We start from the raw sequence: 22,697 nt of genomic DNA on the forward strand, positions 1-22,697 counted from the left end.
ATTTGCACCTACACCGAAAATGAATAAATTTGAGGCTTACATTGGGGTAGAAAAATTTATAAGGAAAATTTGTTTGAAAAAGTATTTTCTGAAAAATCCGGTTTTAGAACAGGCGGAGAAAAATCATAAATACACACATACAGAACTTAAAGAAACGTCAAAAAAATTTCCTAGACAAGAGATAGGCCAGGAAATTGCAGCTTTTAGACAATGTGTTGGTTCAGATATAAGGAAATTAAAAAATGGACGAAATATTAAAAATAACATAACAAACCAAGAAATACAGGCAATTAAACAGCTCCAAAAACAAGAAAATGTGATAATAAGACCAGCAGATAAAGGAGGAGCTATAGTAATAATGGATGCAGAAAAATACAATAATGAATGTTTGAAACAACTGACAGACTCAAACACCTATGTTAAATTAAAAGGGGATCCAGGAGAACAATTTTTTCAAGAACTCCTACAATATTGTAAAAAGGGTCTAGACAGCAATATTTTATTACAGCAGGAATACGATTTTATTACGAAAACACAACGGAGACTGCCAGTATTTTATTGTCTCCCTAAGGTCCATAAAGACCCACAAAATCCCCCTGGCCGCCCTATAATTTCAGGGATCGGATCTTTAACCTCCAACCTGTCGCAATATATAGATAGAATGTTGCAGCCAGCTGTAAAAAAAAGTGCCTCGTATATAAAAGACACTACCCAGATCATTGAAATCCTGGAAAAATTGGAGTGTAATCCAGATTGGATTATGGGGACGCTAGATGTGAACTCCCTATATACAATAATAAATCATGAACAGGGAGTCACAGCAATGAAAAATCAGTTAGAGAAAAATAGTGGACTGCATACTGAACAGATAGGTTTTTTAGAGGATGGGGTAAATTTTATCCTGTCACATAATTATTTTTATTTTGGATCCGATTTTTATCTTCAAACAAGGGGGACTGCCATGGGCACCAGATTTGCCCCCAGTTATGCAAATCTGTTTATGACAGATTGGGAGGACACTAACATCGGTCCAAGACTGGGGACAGATCTGGTGCTCTGGCAACGTTTTATAGATGATGTTATTTTTATCTGGAAAAGTGGAAGAGAGGAACTTTTATATTTTTTAGAGGATATTAATGTAAACACGTTTAATTTAAAGTTTACCAGTAATGTGAACGAAATGGAGACTGAATATTTGGACATATTAATTAGGAAGGGAGAGGGAAAATATATATGTAGTACCTTCCAAAAGCCAATTTCGAGAAATAGCTATATACTATTCAGCAGCTGTCATCTTCCGAGATGGCTGCTGAATATTCCAACAGGACAATTTGGTAGGCTCAAACGGAATTGTACAAATGTGGAACAGTTTGAAAAGGAAGCTGAGAATATGAAAATCTGCTTCCTAGACAAAAAGTACCCACTGAATATAGTTGAAAAATCACTATGCAAAATATAAGAAAAAGACAGAAAGTCCTTCTTTGAAAAGGGGGGCGTTAAAGAGAAAGATAAAAATAATACAAGTGAGAGCCTGAAAGATGGGACACCAAGAATTATCTTACCTTTCAACCCAGAGTATAAAAAAGTGGAACGTATTATTAGACGTTATTGGCACCATATCCGGGAGGATAAGACTATAGGTGCTCTAATATCACAAAATCCACAGTTTGTGTATACAAAAGCACAAAATCTGGGATGCAAAATAGCGCCAACAACTAAACAAACCCCAATAAAAAAGAAAGGAATCTCACAATATTGGGACCACCTAAAAGGGTTTTTCAGATGCGGTAAATGCTCAAACTGTAAACAAACAACTTTCCCAAGAAAAACAATGGAAGTACAATCTATAAAAAATAATTTTAAAATTGAAATTAGTGACCTACTTACATGCAACTCAGACAATGTATTATATCTAATTCAGTGCCCGTGTGGCAAACAATACATAGGCCGAACAAAAAGACTTCTGAAAACTAGGATAGCTGAACATATCGGAAACATAAAGAAAGGGTATGAAAAACATGTCCTGTCGAGACATTTTAAACAGTACCATAACCAGAACCCCTCAGGTCTAGTGTTTGCTGCATTTGAAAAAATAAATAAACACTGGAGGGGGGGTGATCACATTTCTAGGATGTCTCGACAGGAATCAAGAAGAATCTTCGAGTTCGACTCCATTCAACCAAATGGTTTGAATGCGGAACTCGAGATCTTTGGCTTCCTATAAAATGGGACGCCCCTGGTTGACGGACGACAGTGGTCTCTGTTATTTATCAGCACCCCTGTCTTCCCTTGACTAGGGGCCCCCCAAAAAACTACAAAACTCAAAATTACGTATTTTTGGAGGTCTCTATATATCCAAAAAATAACGTATTTTTTGGAGGTCCCTATATATTCACACATCGTCTGATATTTCATGAAAACGGAATTTTTGAAAATTTATTTCAACATGTGTAAACTTATATTATATAATTATAACTGTTTTATTATCTTTTTAACAAATGATATATTCCTCCAATATTTGATATTTTATTTCAATTTATTGTGCGTTTTAAATTATTTTTATTTATATATTATACCTAGGAATAATAATCTGTAGGTATTTTTTAAAGTATAGAATAATATCCATACAATAGCACTTTAAAACATCAAGGAATAGGAAATGATTTAGCTGCTCTTATATGGACTATACACTATTCCGGACTAGACTCCGGCTTTTCCAACAGACCGACACAGGATAAAAGGGAAATAGGATGTGAATATGCTTGACCACTGAGGAAGGAGCAAGTCTGCGCTCCGAAACATGTTTGGGTGAACAAGCATATGAAGATCTAAAACTACACTACTGGAGCGCTCCAAGAGGAATTGAACACATTGAACTCACGATAACTGACCTAAACGGAACCCCGACAGCTGAAACTGACACTCAACAGGGACGCTGCCATAACACGTGGCACGCTGACCTCTTTGAATAAGCTGTGACCGGAGGATCTGCAATACTAAGGTCAGGCTGTTTTCACAGCAGGAGCGGGACGCCGCACCAGAGAACAGCTGAACTGTGAGTAAACATAAGCACTGAATGTGCACAGACGGAACATTCCCTATCTCTATACTTAAAACAAGTGAGACTGCATCTGAGCGTGTGGATATCTAGCAATCAACTGTTAGTAAAATTGCTACAAACACTGCCACAAGTAAATAACAAAGCTGCTACAATTGCTACAAACATTGTTGCTATTTTGCTGAGATATCCAAAGAACTCCAAACAGTGCAATATATATTCTATGGGGACTAATACATGGAACTAATTGCCACTAATCCAAGTTGTTCCTGCTTTCTATTTTAATTTTTATTTGTATATTCATTGTAATATTGCTGATATCCTTAAACTGTTACTGCTATTATTGATATTAACCATTGCTATTGCTGCTAATACTATTTCTATGGATATTTAATCATTTTTATGAACATTGTGATTTTTATATGAACATTGTGATTGCTTTATGTCTATATATTTTTTTAAATAATAAATTGTCCTCCATGTACCCATAATTAGAGTGCCTGCTCACTAATACCATAATTTTAACTATTTAAAAGTGACAAGGGTGAGTCATAATTGAGCAAGAGCACCTGTTTCCAGAAAACCAGTGGAGAGCCGCCTTTTTTTGCTATTTATTTTAAATGTCTGACACTAACCAACAGAGAAGGGATGAGACAAGGAGATGATGTCCGAGTGGGAGACACTAAATATCTGGTCTGTGAAGTATGATGTGCTCCAGGAGTGGGCCAAGGAGTATTTACCCTCTTACATGCCACTTCCACTTACCGCAATATTGTCCCCCTTTGACTCCTCCCACACTGACAGCAGCATTTTCCCCCTTAACATTCCACTTCCAACAGTCAATGAGAGGTGCCTCACCAATCAATGAGAGGTGCCTCACCAGTTAGTAAGTAGCATTTTATCAGCCAGTAAGCAGCGCCTCACCAGTCAATGAGTGGCATCTCAACAGCCAGTAAGCAGCACCTAACCAGTCAATGAGTGCCATCTCAACAGTCAGTAAGCAGCGCCTCACCAGTCAATGAGTGGCATCTCAACAGTCAGTAAGCAGCGCCTAACCAGTCAATGAGTGGCATCTCAACAGTCAGTAAGCAGCGCCTCACCAGTCAATGAGTGGCATCTCAACAGTCAGTAAGCAGCACCTAACCAGTCAATGAGTGGCTTCTCAACAGTCAGTAAGCAGCAATTAACCAGTCAATGAGTGGCATCTCAACAGCGCCTCACCAGTCAATGAGTGGCATCTCAACAGTCAGTAAGCAGCGCCTAACCAGTCAATGAGTGGCATCTCAACAGCCAATAAGCAGCGCCTAACCAGTCAATGAGTGGCATCTCAACAGTCAGTAAGCAGCGCCTCACCAGTCAATGAGTGGCATCTCAACAGTCAGTAAGCAGCGCCTCACCAGTCAATGAGTGGCATCTCAACAGCCAGTAAGCAGCGCCTAACCAGTCAATGAGTGGCATCTCAACAGCCAGTAAGCAGCGCCTCACCAGTCAATGAGTGGCATCTCAACAGTCAGTAAGCAGCGCCTCACCGGTCAATGAGTGGCATCTCAACAGCCAGTAAGCAGCGCCTAACCAGTCAATGAGTGGCATCTCAACAGTCAGTAAGCAGCGCCTAACCAGTCAATAAGTGGCATCTCAACAGCCAGTAAGCAGCACCTCACCAGTCAATGAGTGGCATCTCAACAGCCAGTAAGCAGCGCCTAACCAGTCAATGAGTGGCATCTCAACAGCCAGTAAGCAGCGCCTCACCAGTCAATGAGTGGCATCTCAACAGCCAGTAAGCAGCGCCTCACCAGTCAATGAGTGGCATCTCAACAGCCAGTAAGCAGCACCTCACCAGTCAATGAGTGGCATCTCAACAGCCAGTAAGCAGCGCCTAACCAGTCAATGAGTGGCATCTCAACAGCCAGTAAGCAGCGTCTCTTCCGTTAATGCCCTTTGCACTTTGAGGATATTTCCATGGAGATTTTTTCATGTTTTTTGGGGTTTTTTTTGGCAGGACTTTGATAACATCTTGTAAATCTAGCCGCATAGCAGAAACTGAAAAGGTGATTGATGCATTAGTCCCAGCACAATGCAGTGTGTGAACAGACTCCTAGGTGGTGTGAGGAGGGGGCTACCTGTACCATGTCTCCTTACTGTACGATTTCTTTCCTCAGAGCCTCCATATTCTCCAGTACATAATAACACAATAAAAGACGTACCAGAAGGAGGTAGTGTCACCCTGACGATAAATTTAATGGCGAGACCTACTTCCCGTATATCTTCTAAGATCCTCCCGGCAACCTTCACCTGGTATATGGGCAACACAGAAATAAAGAGCGGCGTCACCTCCACAAATTATTCATCCACCCTCCACATCTCCGAGGTGACGCAGGCGAAGTCTGGAAGATATGAATGTACCGCCAGAAATGTGATCGGGAGCGAGACCTTCATCTTTAATGTCAACGTGACTGCAAAAGGTAAGTTCTGCTCCATGTGTCTCTGAGTAACGTGTGAGGCCAGGTCCTGGGGAGTGTCATTTGAATGAAAGTCTATGGGACCGACAGGGAGAGCTGAGTACAGCTCTGAGTGCTTCAGCCCCATGGACACTAAATGAAGCGGCGGGGGAGCATTCGCAGTGTCATTCTAATGAAAGTCTATGGGACTGACAGGGAGAGCCGAGTACAGCTCCGAGTGCTTCAGCCCCATGGACACTAAATGAAGCGGTGGTGGGGCATTCGCAGTGTCATTCTAATGAAAGTCTATGGGACTGACAGGAAGAACTGAGTACAGCTTCGAGTGCTTCAGCCCCATGGACACAAAATGAACCCGTGGTGGGGCATTCGCAGTGTCATTCTAATGAAAGTCTATGGGACTGACAGGGAGAGCTGAGTACAGCTCCGAGTGCTTCAGCCCCATGGACACTAAATGAACCCGTGGTGGGGCATTCGCAGTGTCATTCTAATGAAAGTCTATGGGACTGACAGGGAGAGCCGAGCACAGCTCCGAGTGCTTCAGCCCCATGGACACTAAATGAAGCGGTGGTGAAGCATTCGCAGTGTCATTCTAATGAAAGTCTATGGGACTGACGGGAAGAACTGAGTACAGCTCCGAGTGCTTCAGCCCCATGGACACTAAATGAAGCCGTGGTGGGGCATTCGCAGTGTCATTCTGATGAAAGTCTATGGGACTGACAGGGAGAGCCGAGTACAGCTCCAAGTGCTTCAGCCCCTTGGACACTAAATGAAGCCGTGGTGGGGCATTCGCAGTGTCATTCTAATGAAAGTCTATGGGACTGACAGGGAGAGTCGAGCACAGCTCCGAGTGCTTCAGCCCCATGGACACTAAATGAACCCGTGGTGGGGCATTCGCAGTGTCATTCTAATGAAAGTCTATGGGACTGACAGGGAGAGCCGAGCACAGCTCCGAGTGCTTCAGCCCCATGGACACTAAATGAAGCGGTGGTGGAGCATTCGCAGTGTCATTCTAATGAAAGTCTATGGGACTGACGGGAAGAACTGAGTACAGCTCCGAGTGCTTCAGCCCCATGGACACTAAATGAAGCCGTGGTGGGGCATTCGCAGTGTCATTCTGATGAAAGTCTATGGGACTGACAGGGAGAGTCGAGCACAGCTCCAAGTGCTTCAGCCCCATGGACACTAAATGAAGCCGTGGTGGGGCATTCGCAGTGTCATTCTAATGAAAGTCTATGGGACTGACAGGGAGAGTCGAGCACAGCTCCGAGTGCTTCAGCCCTATGGACACTAAATGAAGCAGTGGTGGGGCATTCGCAGTGTCAGTCTAATGAAAGTCTATGGGACTAACAGGGAGAGTCGAGCACAGCTCCGAGTGCTTCAGCCCTATGGACACTAAATGAAGCAGTGGTGGGGCATTCGCAGTGTCAGTCTAATGAAAGTCTATGGGACTGACAGGGAGAGTCGAGTACAGCTCCGAGTGCTTCAGCCCCATGGACACTAAATGAAGCGGCGGGGGAGCATTCGCAGTGTCATTCTAATGAGAGTCTATGGGACTGACAGGGAGAGTCAAGCACAGCTCCGAGTGCTTCAGCCCCATGGACACTAAATGAAGCGGCAGGGGAACATTCGCAGTGTCATTCTAATGAAAGTCTATGGGACTGACAGGGAGAGCCAAGTACAGCTCCGAGTGCTTCAGCCCCATGGACACTAAATGAAGCGGCGGTGGGGCATTCGCAGTGTCAGTCTAATGAGAGTCTATGGGACTGACAGGGAGAGCTGAGTACAGATGCGAGTGCTTCAGCCCCATGGACACTAAATGAAGCGGCGGTGGGGCATTCGCAGTGTCATTCTAATGAAAGTCTAGGGGACTAACAGGGAGAGCCGAGTACAGCTCCGAGTGCTTCAGCCCCATGGACACTAAATGAAGCGGCGGGGGAGAATTCGCAGTGTCATTCTAATGAGAGTCTATGGGACTGACAGGGAGAGCCAAGTACAGCTCCGAGTGCTTCAGCCCCATGGACACTAAATGAAGCGGCGGTGGGGCATTCACAGTGTCATTCTAATGAAAGTCTATGGGACTGACAGGGAGAGCCGAGTACAGGTGAGAGTGCTTCAGCCCCATGGACACTAAATGAAGCGGCGGGGGAGCATTCGCAGTGTCATTCTAATGAAAGTCTATGGGACTGACAGGGAGAGCCGAGTACAGCTCCGAGTGCTTCAGCCCCATGGACACTAAATGAAGCGGTGGTGGGGCATTCGCAGTGTCATTCTAATGAAAGTCTATGGGACTGACAGGAAGAACTGAGTACAGCTTCGAGTGCTTCAGCCCCATGGACACAAAATGAACCCGTGGTGGGGCATTCGCAGTGTCATTCTAATGAAAGTCTATGGGACTGACAGGGAGAGCTGAGTACAGCTCCGAGTGCTTCAGCCCCATGGACACTAAATGAACCCGTGGTGGGGCATTCGCAGTGTCATTCTAATGAAAGTCTATGGGACTGACAGGGAGAGCCGAGCACAGCTCCGAGTGCTTCAGCCCCATGGACACTAAATGAAGCGGTGGTGGAGCATTCGCAGTGTCATTCTAATGAAAGTCTATGGGACTGACGGGAAGAACTGAGTACAGCTCCGAGTGCTTCAGCCCCATGGACACTAAATGAAGCCGTGGTGGGGCATTCGCAGTGTCATTCTGATGAAAGTCTATGGGACTGACAGGGAGAGTCGAGCACAGCTCCAAGTGCTTCAGCCCCATGGACACTAAATGAAGCCGTGGTGGGGCATTCGCAGTGTCATTCTAATGAAAGTCTATGGGACTGACAGGGAGAGTCGAGCACAGCTCCGAGTGCTTCAGCCCTATGGACACTAAATGAAGCAGTGGTGGGGCATTCGCAGTGTCAGTCTAATGAAAGTCTATGGGACTAACAGGGAGAGTCGAGCACAGCTCCGAGTGCTTCAGCCCTATGGACACTAAATGAAGCAGTGGTGGGGCATTCGCAGTGTCAGTCTAATGAAAGTCTATGGGACTGACAGGGAGAGTCGAGTACAGCTCCGAGTGCTTCAGCCCCATGGACACTAAATGAAGCGGCGGGGGAGCATTCGCAGTGTCATTCTAATGAGAGTCTATGGGACTGACAGGGAGAGTCAAGCACAGCTCCGAGTGCTTCAGCCCCATGGACACTAAATGAAGCGGCAGGGGAACATTCGCAGTGTCATTCTAATGAAAGTCTATGGGACTGACAGGGAGAGCCAAGTACAGCTCCGAGTGCTTCAGCCCCATGGACACTAAATGAAGCGGCGGTGGGGCATTCGCAGTGTCAGTCTAATGAGAGTCTATGGGACTGACAGGGAGAGCTGAGTACAGATGCGAGTGCTTCAGCCCCATGGACACTAAATGAAGCGGCGGTGGGGCATTCGCAGTGTCATTCTAATGAAAGTCTAGGGGACTAACAGGGAGAGCCGAGTACAGCTCCGAGTGCTTCAGCCCCATGGACACTAAATGAAGCGGCGGGGGAGAATTCGCAGTGTCATTCTAATGAGAGTCTATGGGACTGACAGGGAGAGCCAAGTACAGCTCCGAGTGCTTCAGCCCCATGGACACTAAATGAAGCGGCGGTGGGGCATTCACAGTGTCATTCTAATGAAAGTCTATGGGACTGACAGGGAGAGCCGAGTACAGGTGAGAGTGCTTCAGCCCCATGGACACTAAATGAAGCGGCGGGGGAGCATTCGCAGTGTCATTCTAATGAAAGTCTATGGGACTGACAGGGAGAGCCGAGTACAGCTCCGAGTGCTTCAGCCCCATGGACACTAAATGAAGCCGTGGTGGGGCATTCGCAGTGTCATTCTAATGAAAGTCTATGGGACTGACAGGGAGAGCCGAGTACAGCTCCGAGTGCTTCAGCCCCATGGACACTAAATGAAGCGGCGGGGGAACATTCGCAGTGTCATTCTAATGAAAGTCTATGGGACTGACAGGGAGAGCCAAGTACAGCTCCGAGTGCTTCAGCCCCATGGACACTAAATGAAGCGGCGGGGGAACATTCGCAGTGTCATTCTAATGAAAGTCTATGGGACTGACAGGGAGAGCCAAGTACAGCTCCGAGTGCTTCAGCCCCATGGAAACTAAATGAAGCGGCGGTGGGGCATTCACAGTGTCATTCTAATGAAAGTCTATGGGACTGACAGGGAGAGCCGAGTACAGGTGCGAGTGCTTCAGCCCCATGGACACTAAATGAAGCGGCGGGGGAGCATTTGCAGTGTCATTTTAATGAAAGTCTATGGGACTGACAGGGAGAGCCGAGTACAGCTCCGAGTGCTTCAGCCCCATGGACACTAAATGAAGCCGTGGTGGGGCATTCGCAGTGTCATTCTAATGAAAGTCTATGGGACTGACAGGGAGAGCCGAGTACAGCTCCGAGTGCTTCAGCCCTATGGACACTAAATGAAGCGGCGGGGGAGCATTCGCAGTGTCATTCTAATGAAAGTCTATGGGACTGACAGGGAGAGCCGAGTACTGGTGCGAGTGCTTCAGCCCCATGGACACTAAATGAAGCGGCGGGGGAGCATTCGCAGTGTCATTCTAATGAAAGTCTATGGGACTGACAGGGAGAGCCGAGTACAGCTCCGAGTGCTTCAGCCCCATGGACACTAAATGAAGCCGTGGTGGGGCATTCACAGTGTCATTCTAATGAAAGTCTATGGGACTGACAGGGAGAGCCGAGTACAGCTCCGAGTGCTTCAGCCCCATGGACACTAAATGAAGCCGTGGTGGGGCATTCGCAGTGTCATTCTAATGAAAGTCTATGGGACTGACAGGGAGAGCCGAGTACAGCTCCGAGTGCTTCAGCCCCATGGACACTAAATGAAGCCGTGGTGGGGCATTCGCAGTGTCATTCTAATGAAAGTCTATGGGACTGACAGGGAGAGCCGAGTACAGGTGCGAGTGCTTCAGCCCCATGGACACTAAATGAAGCGGCGGGGGAGCATTCGCAGTGTCATTCTAATGAAAGTCTATGGGACTGACAGGGAGAGCCGAGTACAGCTCCGAGTGCTTCAGCCCCATGGACACTAAATGAAGCCGTGGTGGGGCATTCGCAGTGTCATTCTAATGAAAGTCTATGGGACTGACAGGGAGAGCCGAGTACAGCTCCGAGTGCTTCAGCCCCATGGACACTAAATGAAGCGGCGGGGGAGCATTCGCAGTGTCATTCTAATCGGTATATGGGACTGACAGGGGCAGTCGAGTACAGCCCTGAGTGCTTCAGCCCCATGGACATGGAATGGAGCATGACTGTGTATGTTCATCCATCAAGGTAAGGGGAGAAAAAAAGAGGGTTAATCCTGTACTCCTGAAGTAGGAGATATGGGATAAACACACAGGGCGCCAGAGGTAAAGACCAAAGTGGAGGAGAAAGTGGGATGGAGTTCAGGTTGTACTGAACAGGGAGGTAATAGACCCAAAAGCAGGGCAGCCTAGCTGATGGACTAGGTATATAGTAATATAGCGATATAGTAATACTGGAGTGAATCAAAAAGAAAAAAATAAATAAATCACGTGGCCCCTAACTGCTAATAAGATATTGTATACACTTGAATAAGATGTGCACCAATAATAGGGGTAATAAATAAATATATATATATATAGATATATATGTAAAAATAGAATCAATATTAAAAAAAAATAGATAAAAACGAATACATAGTAAATAGGAGCCCCTTACTAAAATAAAGGAGCGGGACACAGCAATGCTCAGGGCTAATATGATAGAGCCATAGAACAGCTGGTGTATAATATCAGATGAAGCACATAAAAACATATAAAAGGTGAAAAACACCGAAACTCACTTCACCAGGGAGGGGTGTAAAGGGATAAAACCCAAAACAACCGCCTCCCTCGCCGGGCTCGCTTGCAGAGTGGTTGGAAGATACGGCAGTCCACAACTAGGAACGTCTGGTATAATTCTTTAATAGGTAAATAGGTCAGGTGGTTGTTTTTGGTGTCTTGAGTTTTATCCCTTTACACCCCTCCCTGGGGAAGTGAGTTTCGGTGTTTTTCACCTTTTATATGTTTTTATGTGCTTCATCTGATATTATACACCAGCTGTTCTATGGCTCTATCATATTAGCCCTGAGCATTGCTGTGTCCCGCTCCTTTATTTTAGTAAGGGGCCCCTATTTACTATGTATTCGTTTTTATCTATTTTTTTTTATATCGATTCTATTTTTACATATATATCTATATCTATATTTATTTATTTATTACCCCTATTATTGGTGCACATCTTATTCAAGTGGATACAATATCCTATTAGCAGTTAGGGGCCACGTGGTGATTTTTTTTCTTTTTGATTCACTTATGTTCATCCATCACAGACTCCTCCTCCCCGAGGACGTGCACTGGGGAGGAATGGTGCTCTCTGGACCCCATTCTAGTGATCAGGGATCAGAAAGGGTTACTGTACTGATGAACCTGCTTCGAGTACTTCTCCTAATACTATAGGTTGTCATGCTTTATGGTCTCCAGAAATAACGATGTTGACCTCTGACATTTCCAGTTGTCCCTCCTAATAATGACCTTGATGGTGGTGAAATCGCCGGCATCGTCATCGGCGTCCTCGCTGGGCTGACCATTATTGGGATCATCGTCTTCTTCATTGTGAAGAAAAGTACGGTATTTGTATGTTCTGTCTGTCCTTGTCCGTGTGCAGCGAATACGTGTTTTCTTCATCCACCCAAGAGATGTACTTCATGTAAATGTAGATATGAAGGCATCTCCTCTGTGCTCCAGGAGCTCAGCCGTGTCCTCCTCCTCCTCCTCACTGTCCTATGTCTGGCTAGAAAACAACTGGCTGCAGCAGGAGCCTCCCCCCTGTGTGCAGTGTGACATAGATCCCTGAACCCATAACTAAACCCCCGCATCAGGAGGAGGGGAGAACCCTAATCCTCTCCCCGCCTCCTCCATGACCTTCACTTTTAGGAGAAGAAGATCCAGTAGATTGACAGATAATTTCCAAATTACTTATATCACTTATGTCACTTCTCAGTTTCCACCATCATCAACCTCCATCCCATGTGTGTTACATGCATACATCATCCACCGACCCCCATCTCGTGTGTGTTACATGCATTTACCGTCCACCGACCTCCACCCCATGTGTGTTACATGCATACATCATCCACCGACCCCCATCTTGTGTGTGTTACATGCATTTACCGTCCACCGACCTCCACCCCATGTGTGTTACATGCATACATCATCCACCGACCCCCATCTCGTGTGTGTTACATGCATTTACCGTCCACCGACCTCCACCCCATGTGTGTTACATGCATACATCATCCACCGACCCCCATCTTGTGTGTGTTACATGCATTTACCGTCCACTGACCTCCATCCCATGTGTGTAACATGCATACATCATACACCTACTTCCATCCCATGTGTGTTACATGCATACATCATCCACCGACTTCCATCCCATGTGTATTACATGCATACATCATCCACCGACCTCATCCCCATGTGTGTTACATGCATACATCATCCACCGACCCACATCTCATGTGTGTTACATGCATACATCATCCACCGACCTCCATCCCATGTGTGTTACATGCATACATCATCCACCGACTTCCATCCCATGTGTGTTACATGCATACATCATCCACCGACCTCATCCCCATGTGTGTTACATGCATACATCATCCACCGACCCACATCTCATGTGTGTTACATGCATACATCATCCACCGACCTCCATCCCATGTGTGTTACATGCATACATCATCCACCGACCTCCATCCCATGTGTGTTACATGCATACATCATCCACCGACTTCCATCCCATGTGTGTTACATGCATACATCATCCACCGACCTCCATCCCATGTGTGTTACATGCACACATCATCCACCGACCTCCATCCCATGTGTGTTACATGCATACATCATCCACCGACCCACATCTCATGTGTGTTACATGCATACATCATCCACCGACCCACATCTCATGTGTGTTACATGCATACACCATCCACCGACCTCCATCCCATGTGTGTTACATGCATACATCATCCACCGACCCACATCTCATGTGTGTTACATGCATACACCATCCACTGACCTCCATCCCATGTGTGTTACATGCATACATCATCCACCGACTTCCATCCCATGTGTGTTACATGCATACATCATCCACCGACCTCATCCCCATGTGTGTTACATGCATACATCATCCACCGACCCACATCTCATGTGTGTTACATGCATACATCATCCACCGACCCACATCTCATGTGTGTTACATGCATTTACCGTCCACCAACCTCCATCCCATGTGTGTTACATGCAGACATCATCCACCGACTTCCATCCCATGTGTGTTACATGCATACACCATCCACCGACCTCCATCCCATGTGTGTTACATGCATACATCATCCACTGACTTCAATCCCATGTGTGTTACATGCATACACCATCCACCGACCTCCATCCCATGTGTGTTACATGCATACATCATCCACCGACTTCCATCCCATGTTTGTTACATGCATACATCATCCACTGACCTCCATCCCATGTGTGTTACATGCATACATCATCCACTGACCTCCATCCCCTGTGTGTTACATGCATACATCATCCACCGACCCACATCTCGTGTGTGTTACATGCATACACCACCGACCCCCATCTCGTGTGTGTTACATGCATACATCATCCACCGACCCACATCTCGTGTGTGTTACATGCATACACCACCGACCTCCATCTCATGTGTGTTACATGCATACATCATCCACCGACCTCCATCCCATGTGTGTTATATGCGTACACATCATCCACCGACCCCCATATCGTGTGTGTTACATGCATCCACCACCGACCCCCATCTCGTGTGTGTTACATGCATCCACCACCGACCCCCATCTCGTGTGTGTTACATGCATACATCATCCACCGACCCCCATCTCATGTGTGTTACATGCATTTACCATCCACCGACCCCCATCTCGTGTGTGTTACATGCATACATCATCCACCGACCCACATCTCATGTGTGTTACATGCATACACCATCCACCGACCCCCATCTCGTGTGTGTTACATGCATACACCATCCACTGACCTCCATCCCATGTGTGTTACATGCATTTACCGTCCACCGACCTCCATCCCATGTGTGTTACATGCACACATCATCCACCGACCTCCATCCCATGTGTGTTACATGCATTTACCGTCCACCAACCTCCATCCCATGTGTGTTACATGCACACATCATCCACCGACCTCCATCCCATGTGTGTTACATGCACACATCATCCACCAACCTCCATCCCATGTGTGTTACATGCACACATCTCATGTGTGTGGTCACCTTTACACGGCTTATAGATCTCCCAGGAACAGTAAGCTGAAGAAGAAATAGATGAAATAACCAGAAGAAACGTCTTCTCAATCCCTTTCATCGGGGTCCCACAGATCACATGGGGGGGGGGGGCACTTACAGAAGCAGCCGAGATAAGCTTCATGGTTAAACCGTTAAGTAAAGAATGGTAAGAAAATGTAACAGACTTTTCAGTGGATTTTGTCACGAGCTCAGACCACGTGTTATCAGAGTCAATATTAGCTGTGAAGATGGTGGACGGGGTTTTATTGAAGATCCCTTTTGGATTTGCACACATTTTGCAGTATTCATACATGAAGTACAGCTCTACATAGATGTGATCTGGGGTTACATGTCTTACATACGTGTTCATGTGATCTGTGGTTACATGTCTTACAATGGTGTACATGTGATATGTGGTTACATGTCTTACATACGTGTACATGTGATATGTGGTTACATGTCTTACATACGTGTACATGTGATCTGTAGTTACATGTCTTACATACGTGTTCATGTGATATGTGGTTACATGTCTTACATACGTGTTCATGTGATATGTGGTTACATGTCTTACATACGTGTACATGGGATCCGTGGTTACTTGTCTTACATATATGTGCATGCCATCTGTCGTTACATGTCTTACATACGTGTTCATGTGATCTGTAGTTACATGTGTTACATACGTGTACATGTGATCTGTGGTTACTTGTCTTACATACGTGTTCATGTGATATGTGGTTACATGTCTTACATACGTGTTCATGTGATATGTGGTTACATGTCTTACATATATGTGCATGCCATCTGTGGTTACATGTCTTGCATGTGAATGGCGTCACCGCTCATGGTACACAGCGGGTTTTTAACCAATTAAATAATTCTTCTATGTGATATTTGTAATTTGATTCCATGACTAACTGCACATGTAATGATGAACATGTGTGGGGGGGGGGTCACTTTTAAAGGGGACGTCTCATGTACTTTCCTGTTTGTATTAACAATGTTGTTGTTAAATATTATTTACCTTCATCAACTTTCCTACTAATTCAGATGCTCAGTGACAGATACCAGGACGCCCCTCAAAGACCAGGGGGTGACGGGGAGCAGCACACAAAGTTTTATCTAGACCTACAGCAATTATTACAGCCCCCCCCCCCAATCATATTTAATGGAGAGGCACTCTGTAAAGTGGCCACTACTAGACCTCTCCGCTTCTCTGGACCCCCTGTCTTCTCCTGACTCCTCTTTCTTCTCCTGACCCCTCTGTCTTCTCCTGACCCTCTGTCTTCTCCTGACCCCTCTGTCTTCTCCTGACCCCTCTGTCTTCTCCTGACCTCTATATCTTCTCCTGACCCCTCTGTCTTCTCCTGACCCCTCTGTCTTCTCCTGACCTCTCTGTCTTCTCCTGACCCCTCTGTCTTCTCCTGACCTCTGTCTTCTCCTGACCCCTCTGTCTTCTCCTGACCCCTCTGTCTTCTCCTGATCCCTCTGTCTTCTCCTGATCCCTCTGTCTTCTCCTGATCCCTCTGTCTTCTCCTGACCCCTCTGTCTTCTCCTGACCCCTCTGTCTTCTCCTGACCCCTCTGTCTTCTCCTGACCCCTCTGTCCTCTCCTGACCCCCCCATCTTCTCCTGATCGCTCCGTCTTCTCCTGACCCCTCTGTCTTCTCCTGACCTATCTCTGTTCTCCTGACCCCTTATGTCTTCTCCTGACCCCCCGATGTCTTCTCCTAACCCGCTCTGTCTTCTTACTCCCTCTGTCTTCTCCCAGCCCCTCTGTTTTACCCTGACCTCTCTGCCCTCTCCTGACTCCTCTTTCTTCTCCTGACTACCTATGTCTTCTTCTGGACCCTCTCTTCTCCTGACCCCTCTGTCTTCTCCTGACCCCTCTGTCTTCTCCTTACTCCCTCTGTCTTCTCCCGACCACTCTGTCCTCTCCTGAGTCCTCTTTCTTCTCCTGACTGCCTCTGTCTTCTTCTGGGCCCTCTTTTCTCCTGACCCCCTCTGTCTTCTCCTGATCCCTCTGTCTTCTCCTGATCCCTCTGTCTTCTCCTGACCCCTCTGTCTTCTCCTGACCCCTCTGTCCTCTCCTGACACCCCCCCGTCTTCTCCTGATCGCTCCGTCTTCTCCTGACCTATCACTGTTCTCCTGACCCCTTATGTCTTCTCCTGACCCCCCGATGTCTTCTCCTAACCCGCTCTGTCTTCTTACTCCCTCTATCTTCTCCCAGCCCCTCTGTTTTACCCTGACCTCTCTGCCCTCTCCTGACTCCTCTTTCTTCTCCTGACTACCTATGTCTTCTTCTGGACCCTCTCTTCTCCTGACCCCTCTGTCTTCTCCTGACCCCTCTGTCTTCTCCTTACTCCCTCTTTCTTCTCCTTACTCCCTCTGTCTTCTCCCGACCACTCTGTCCTCTCCTGAGTCCTCTTTCTTCTCCTGACTGCCTCTGTCTTCTTCTGGGCCCTCGCTTCTCCTGACCCCCTCTGTCTTCTCCTGAGCCCCTCTGTCTTCTCCCAGCCCCTCCATCTTCTCCTCCGTCAGAGGATAGGTCATTAGTATAAAACTCCTGGAAAACCCCTTTAATTCAGAACAATTCCAGAAGTTATTGATTGGTCGGAGTTGCAGAATACAGAGATCAAACCGTTCCTCACCCTGCTGATCATCTTTCTATTCCCTATAGTGGAGGTGAACGATCAAAGTGATAGCAGAGATTCCTGTTGCTCTTCTGTGTCTTCTCCATTAACTCATCTACATTTTACTGTCAGACGTCTGTTCGTTGCTCGCACTTGTAGCTGAGCCTGGCCACCATGAATGGATGGACTGTCTGCTGGCCTCACCTCAAAGATGAATGTGTACGCTATCATGTTAACATTTGTAGTATATACAGTCCTCAACATTGAAATAGCTGCACCCAGAAGGAAAAGCCATGGAATTCTGGAAATCACAGAATTGATGGACATGTTAATGATATGCAAATTATGACAAATGGAAACAAAATGTATTCAGTATGGAGAATGAGCTTCAAGTGCAGAAATCTACTCTGTTCCACATCTTGGCTGCTATCAATAGGATTATTAATGGCTGTCTGAGGAGAGTTCTGCCGCGCTGAATGCACTTGGGCACACAAATCATCGCTGAAGAACCTCCATTCCAGCCTCCATTGCCATCTTGCTGTGCACCATGGTAGTCTTAGAGAGCGGTGGTGTGAGGTCAGTGGGTGCCTGTAGCTGGACGTCTGGCTCGTAGCCCAGTGTCGTGCAGACGTCTTCTGATGGTTTGTGCAGACGCCGTTTACCGCTCGAGGCTCGTGACCTGACAATTTCACCTGCAGTACAGAATGGATCACTAGGCGCCATTCTTCTGATCAGAGGATCCGTCCGGGCAGAGGTTCTCCTCTCTGCTCCTCTTCCTGTCATTCCAGTTCACCATTGTTTTCCCAACCACCAGGACACAGAACAGTGACATCTCAGCCTCAGCAAGGAGTGATCTGGAGTGATAAACCGAGGCCTCTCAGGTCAAGGATTCTGTCCTCTCAGTGTGTGACAAGTGACAACTGGGACGTGGATGAACAGGAGGCATCACGCACAACATCATATGATTTCTGAGCTCTCATGTGGCTGAAAAACTCTCAATTTGGCTTTTATGCCACACCCACATGCCACAGATTGGAGCTAGGTGCTGAAAAAGTCATCAGCTTCAGATCTTAGTGACACCTGCAGCTTCCTGGATTTGCATCATCTTATAGCTTCTTGGTGTTGGCTTTCCTTGTTGAGGAGTGTATATTGAGCCTGGTTGTGGACGTGGTTCCTGGCTACATGTGCCGCTAACATTAGACCGTTCTTCATGGTAGAGCTTGGTTTGGTTTCACTTAATGGAGGTTGTTATTCTTTAGAATCCACATTTCTGCTTTTCTTATTTAATGAACCCCTTTCTTATCCTGCAGAGAAAAGGCACGATGACGACAGGAGGTAAGTCACGTATGTGCAAATAGACGCAGGTCTGTAAGGGTCGAGTCACACTGGCAGGTTCTTGGGCCGCAGGCCACATTTTATCGAACATCTTTTTCTATTTCCTCTTATTGGTTGATTTTAAAGATATATTAGAGATTATGCAGCACAGACAGCTGTGGAAAACCACCGCCCTCATGTCCCGTACGAGAGGAGGGGCTCCAGACATGAGTCCCATTGTCTGCCATAGAAAGCACCACCAGATGCCTGTAATGAGGCCGACTGTTTCTTCACTCGTGTCCACCCACACACCACACGTTCTAGGTTATATACCTTTCTTTGGTGCATTTGCTCCAGTTTAGCGTCTTCTCCTGTATGACATATTCATTCACCATTTGCCTCGAGCACACCACTTTCTCAAAGCAGAGAGGACAGTGTTCTGCTGCTCGGCCAGGATTTAGACATGTTCATGAAACGCCACTAGGGTCACAGGTGAGGAGAAGTCACTTCACCAACAGACCCAGCTTAGAAAGTATGAGAACAACGTATGTGGAGACGGGCTTCTCAGCCAAAACACGTGTTTAATGTCCAAATATAGCAATGATCTAGAAGACATGGGTGGCATTGCATCACGAGATGCAAGGAACCTCTTTTAAACTGGGAATTCCGTATTCTTGTGGGATTCTGGATTCCTGCATTTTACCCCTTTTTGAGAGACTTTCCGTATTCTCTGTGAGCAGATTTCAAGGCCAACGGCATAAGCCTACTTTCATATCTGTGGCATTGTGATCCAGCCGAGAGGATAGACTCAAACCACAGTGCGAGGTTGTTTCTGTCTGGACATTTCTCTGCATTTTTGGCAGATTGCGGCCTGATCTCTGCTGGACCCCATTGTAGTTGATGAGGCCGGTGGGCGCTCCCGTGCCGGATCTGGAGAATTTTGGCAGGCTGTTCTCTGCTGGAACATCCTGCCAGGATTGCTGTGGCATATGTGAAACTAGCCTAAGCTGCTTACCGCTCCATTTTTAGGACCGCAACTTGAGTCTACGAAGGGACCACCAAACCTTAAGGCGGCAGCTTATAGAGATACGTTTCATAAAAGAGCAGCTCGTTGCGGTCTGACTCTGCGCTACGACACTCAGCCCTGTATCTGAATACCCCGGCCAGGGCAGAGCGGCTTGTTCAAGAAGAACAGCGAGTGTGACCGGCCCTTACAGAGAGAAATGAGTCTATTTGTCACATCGAGAGAGTGTGAATAACCGAAGCGCGGAGCCGTAATTTCTCTTATAACATGACGCCATATTTTGAAATTAGTGATGATCTCCCTCCGTACATAACTTCATGTCAATATAAAAGGTTGTGGGGAGGCCAGCTAATTCTCTGTGATCCAGTAGTCCTGTCCAGCCAAATGTTTATTTTAAGCACGTTCCATCGCAGCTCCACCACAAGAGAAATGAGGTATTACACAGTGCCACTGGAAACCAATGAACTGTCCAAATAATGTTGCTATACCGTCAGTCTGTGTACACCGCCATCCTGATTCCTCAGGCGGCACAGTCACTGCTGAACTTAACATTCTGCTGCCATTGATAACCTAGTGGTCTGGACCTGCTGGCCCTCCTCTGCTTTTCAGAATCCCATGTTCGTGCAGACCACGGCCTGTGTTTGCTAGCACGGACTCTCCAGCCTGGTCATGGGGCACATGTGTGCACTCCCCAGCTCTTTAAGGGCTAAGCGTACACACAACCTAATCTTCCCCGGCCTATGGCTGGTCATCCCAGGGTACTTAAGACACCTTCCCCCTGGGCAGGATGCCTGAGCAGTAGGCATGTCCTAAGAAGGTGTGCTGTTATGTTTGTCTGCCCGTGTACCAATCTGTGTCTGATTCCTGACTCTGTCTTTCTGCTGCCTGACATAACCTGTGCCTGATTACCATATTGACCCTCTGCCACCCATCCTGACCTCACACTACTTTTATGGATTCACCAATACTATTGCTGACCTGACCTTGGATTGTTTGAACTCTGTCTGTCCAGACCTCAGCCTGTACTTGGCTTTGGTTTTGCCTGTTCCCTTGGTGTCAGCTGTCAACCACACAGACTACTTCAGGAGGTGGCAGTTGGGTGATTCCACTGCAGCGAAGTCCAGATCCCAGTATAGGAGTTAAAGGGTGAATACCAGGGGACTTACAGGATAATGCCCTTAGGAATATCCCTAAGTCAAATCTGTCGCTTGACTCAGTGGTTCCACACCCAATGCTATAGCAAATGTACAGAAATGTCAGGTCTTCTAGAAGACATGCTCCTTGTAGTACTCCTAGACAGGTCCCCCTCCCTTATTCCATTAACTCTGTAATGGAACATTTTCTAAACCAGTATCCTGTTTACACTAAATGCCCTGTGAGGCCAGTATCACACGGCTCTTTTTTAGAGTCCATTTTTTGGTTAGAACACAGTAGATCCAGGAAGGCTCATTACCTGCCTTACCCAGACCTGGATGGGCTTTTTACCTTTATAATTAGTGCAGGGTTACTGCCTTATTTTAATAGGTAATATCAAACCAGAAATAAATTCATGGGGCCACAGCATCAGAGCGACCACATACCCAGAGCAGAAACAGAAACAGAAGTTATATAGGGTGAAAAAAGTCCCTAGTTCATCAAGGTCAACTAAGAATTATATCTATTAATTGTTAGATGGCGACAGGGTTATAATTAATCTATTATTAGACAAGCCAGGTACTGACTTGGGGTCCACCGTTACTGTCTTAGTACAGATCCTTGTGGTCATCACTGCTCCCAGAACAGATTCTTGTGGTCTCCACTGCTCCCGGTACAGATCCTTGTGGTCTCTACTGCTTCCAGTACAGATCCTTGTGGTCTCCACTGCTCCCGTTACAGATCCTTGTGGTCTCCACTGCTCCGGGTACAGATCCTTGTGGTGTCCACTGCTCCCGGTACAGATCCTTGTCTCCACTGCTCCGGGTACAGATCCTTGTGGTCTCCACTGCTCCCGGTACAGATCCTTGTCTCCACTGCTCCGTGTACAGATCCTTGTGATCACCACTGCTTCCAGTACAGATCCTTCTGGTCTCCACTACTTCCAGCACAGATCCTTGTGGTCTCCACTGCTCCCAGTACAGACCGTAGAAGCTGAGCACATCCTGGCAATTATCTAAAAGGTCAGGAGGCTGCAGGAAAGCCTTTGTTGTATACCATGACCTGAAGAGCCCTGTACCACTGAAGGATGGCCAACTGAGCACCGGTTGTCCTGTTGAATACACCAAATATCTGTATTATTGAATGAACATGAAAGCAGATTATAAAATCTCTTGCACGGAATCATCTTGGAATTTCTCTGGAATACATTCTGGTCATCTGGTTGGATGTTCTCTGTGGTACCTTACCAGGTACTTACCTGCAGACGTCTTCCAGTAAGTGTAATGAGCTGGTCGATAAACTCATGAGGGACGAGCCTTGCATTAGTTGGTGTCCTTCTGTAGGGGCCTAGTTATTACAGATGAGGAGCATGTATTCCAGGTCACACTGAATGATAATTCTCTTGAAGTGTCCTGTCCGGGACATCCAATAATTGTCCTCCTAGATATCACCGTGTGGTCTGCACCTGACTGACACTTGTTTTTTCTCCTCCAGATTGAAGGATTCTACCGACCAGATAGGTAAAGTACATTTGCTGCAGATATGTTGACTATTGAGTTGTCACTGTAGATTTTGGGGTTGTGTGACCTGAATGTCTCCACATTGGAGATCTCAATCTCTGGTCGCAGATGAAGATTGGCTGGCCAGTAAATAGGCGAGCACAGCGGGTGC

The 22,697-nt window shown here is 46.6% G+C and overlaps 1 protein-coding gene across 2 annotated transcripts in view; it reads left to right on the top strand.

Moving 5' to 3' along the window:
* Positions 1-22,697, top strand: part of LOC122928917 (carcinoembryonic antigen-related cell adhesion molecule 1-like) — a 204,978-nt gene that overhangs the window by 156,839 nt on the left and 25,442 nt on the right. The window contains exons 7-10 of one of the 2 annotated variants that reach the window (XM_044282234.1): positions 5,218-5,520; positions 12,072-12,182; positions 18,865-18,889; positions 22,521-22,546. In XM_044282234.1, the coding sequence (XP_044138169.1) occupies positions 5,218-5,520; positions 12,072-12,182; positions 18,865-18,889; positions 22,521-22,546 (465 nt within the window). The remainder of the gene's footprint in view (positions 1-5,217; positions 5,521-12,071; positions 12,183-18,864; positions 18,890-22,520; positions 22,547-22,697) is intronic. The other variant, XR_006387936.1, reaches the window with a different exon arrangement.

This window comes from Bufo gargarizans, chromosome 2 (assembly GCF_014858855.1).
Source record: "Bufo gargarizans isolate SCDJY-AF-19 chromosome 2, ASM1485885v1, whole genome shotgun sequence".
Classification (NCBI taxonomy): domain Eukaryota; kingdom Metazoa; phylum Chordata; class Amphibia; order Anura; family Bufonidae; genus Bufo; species Bufo gargarizans.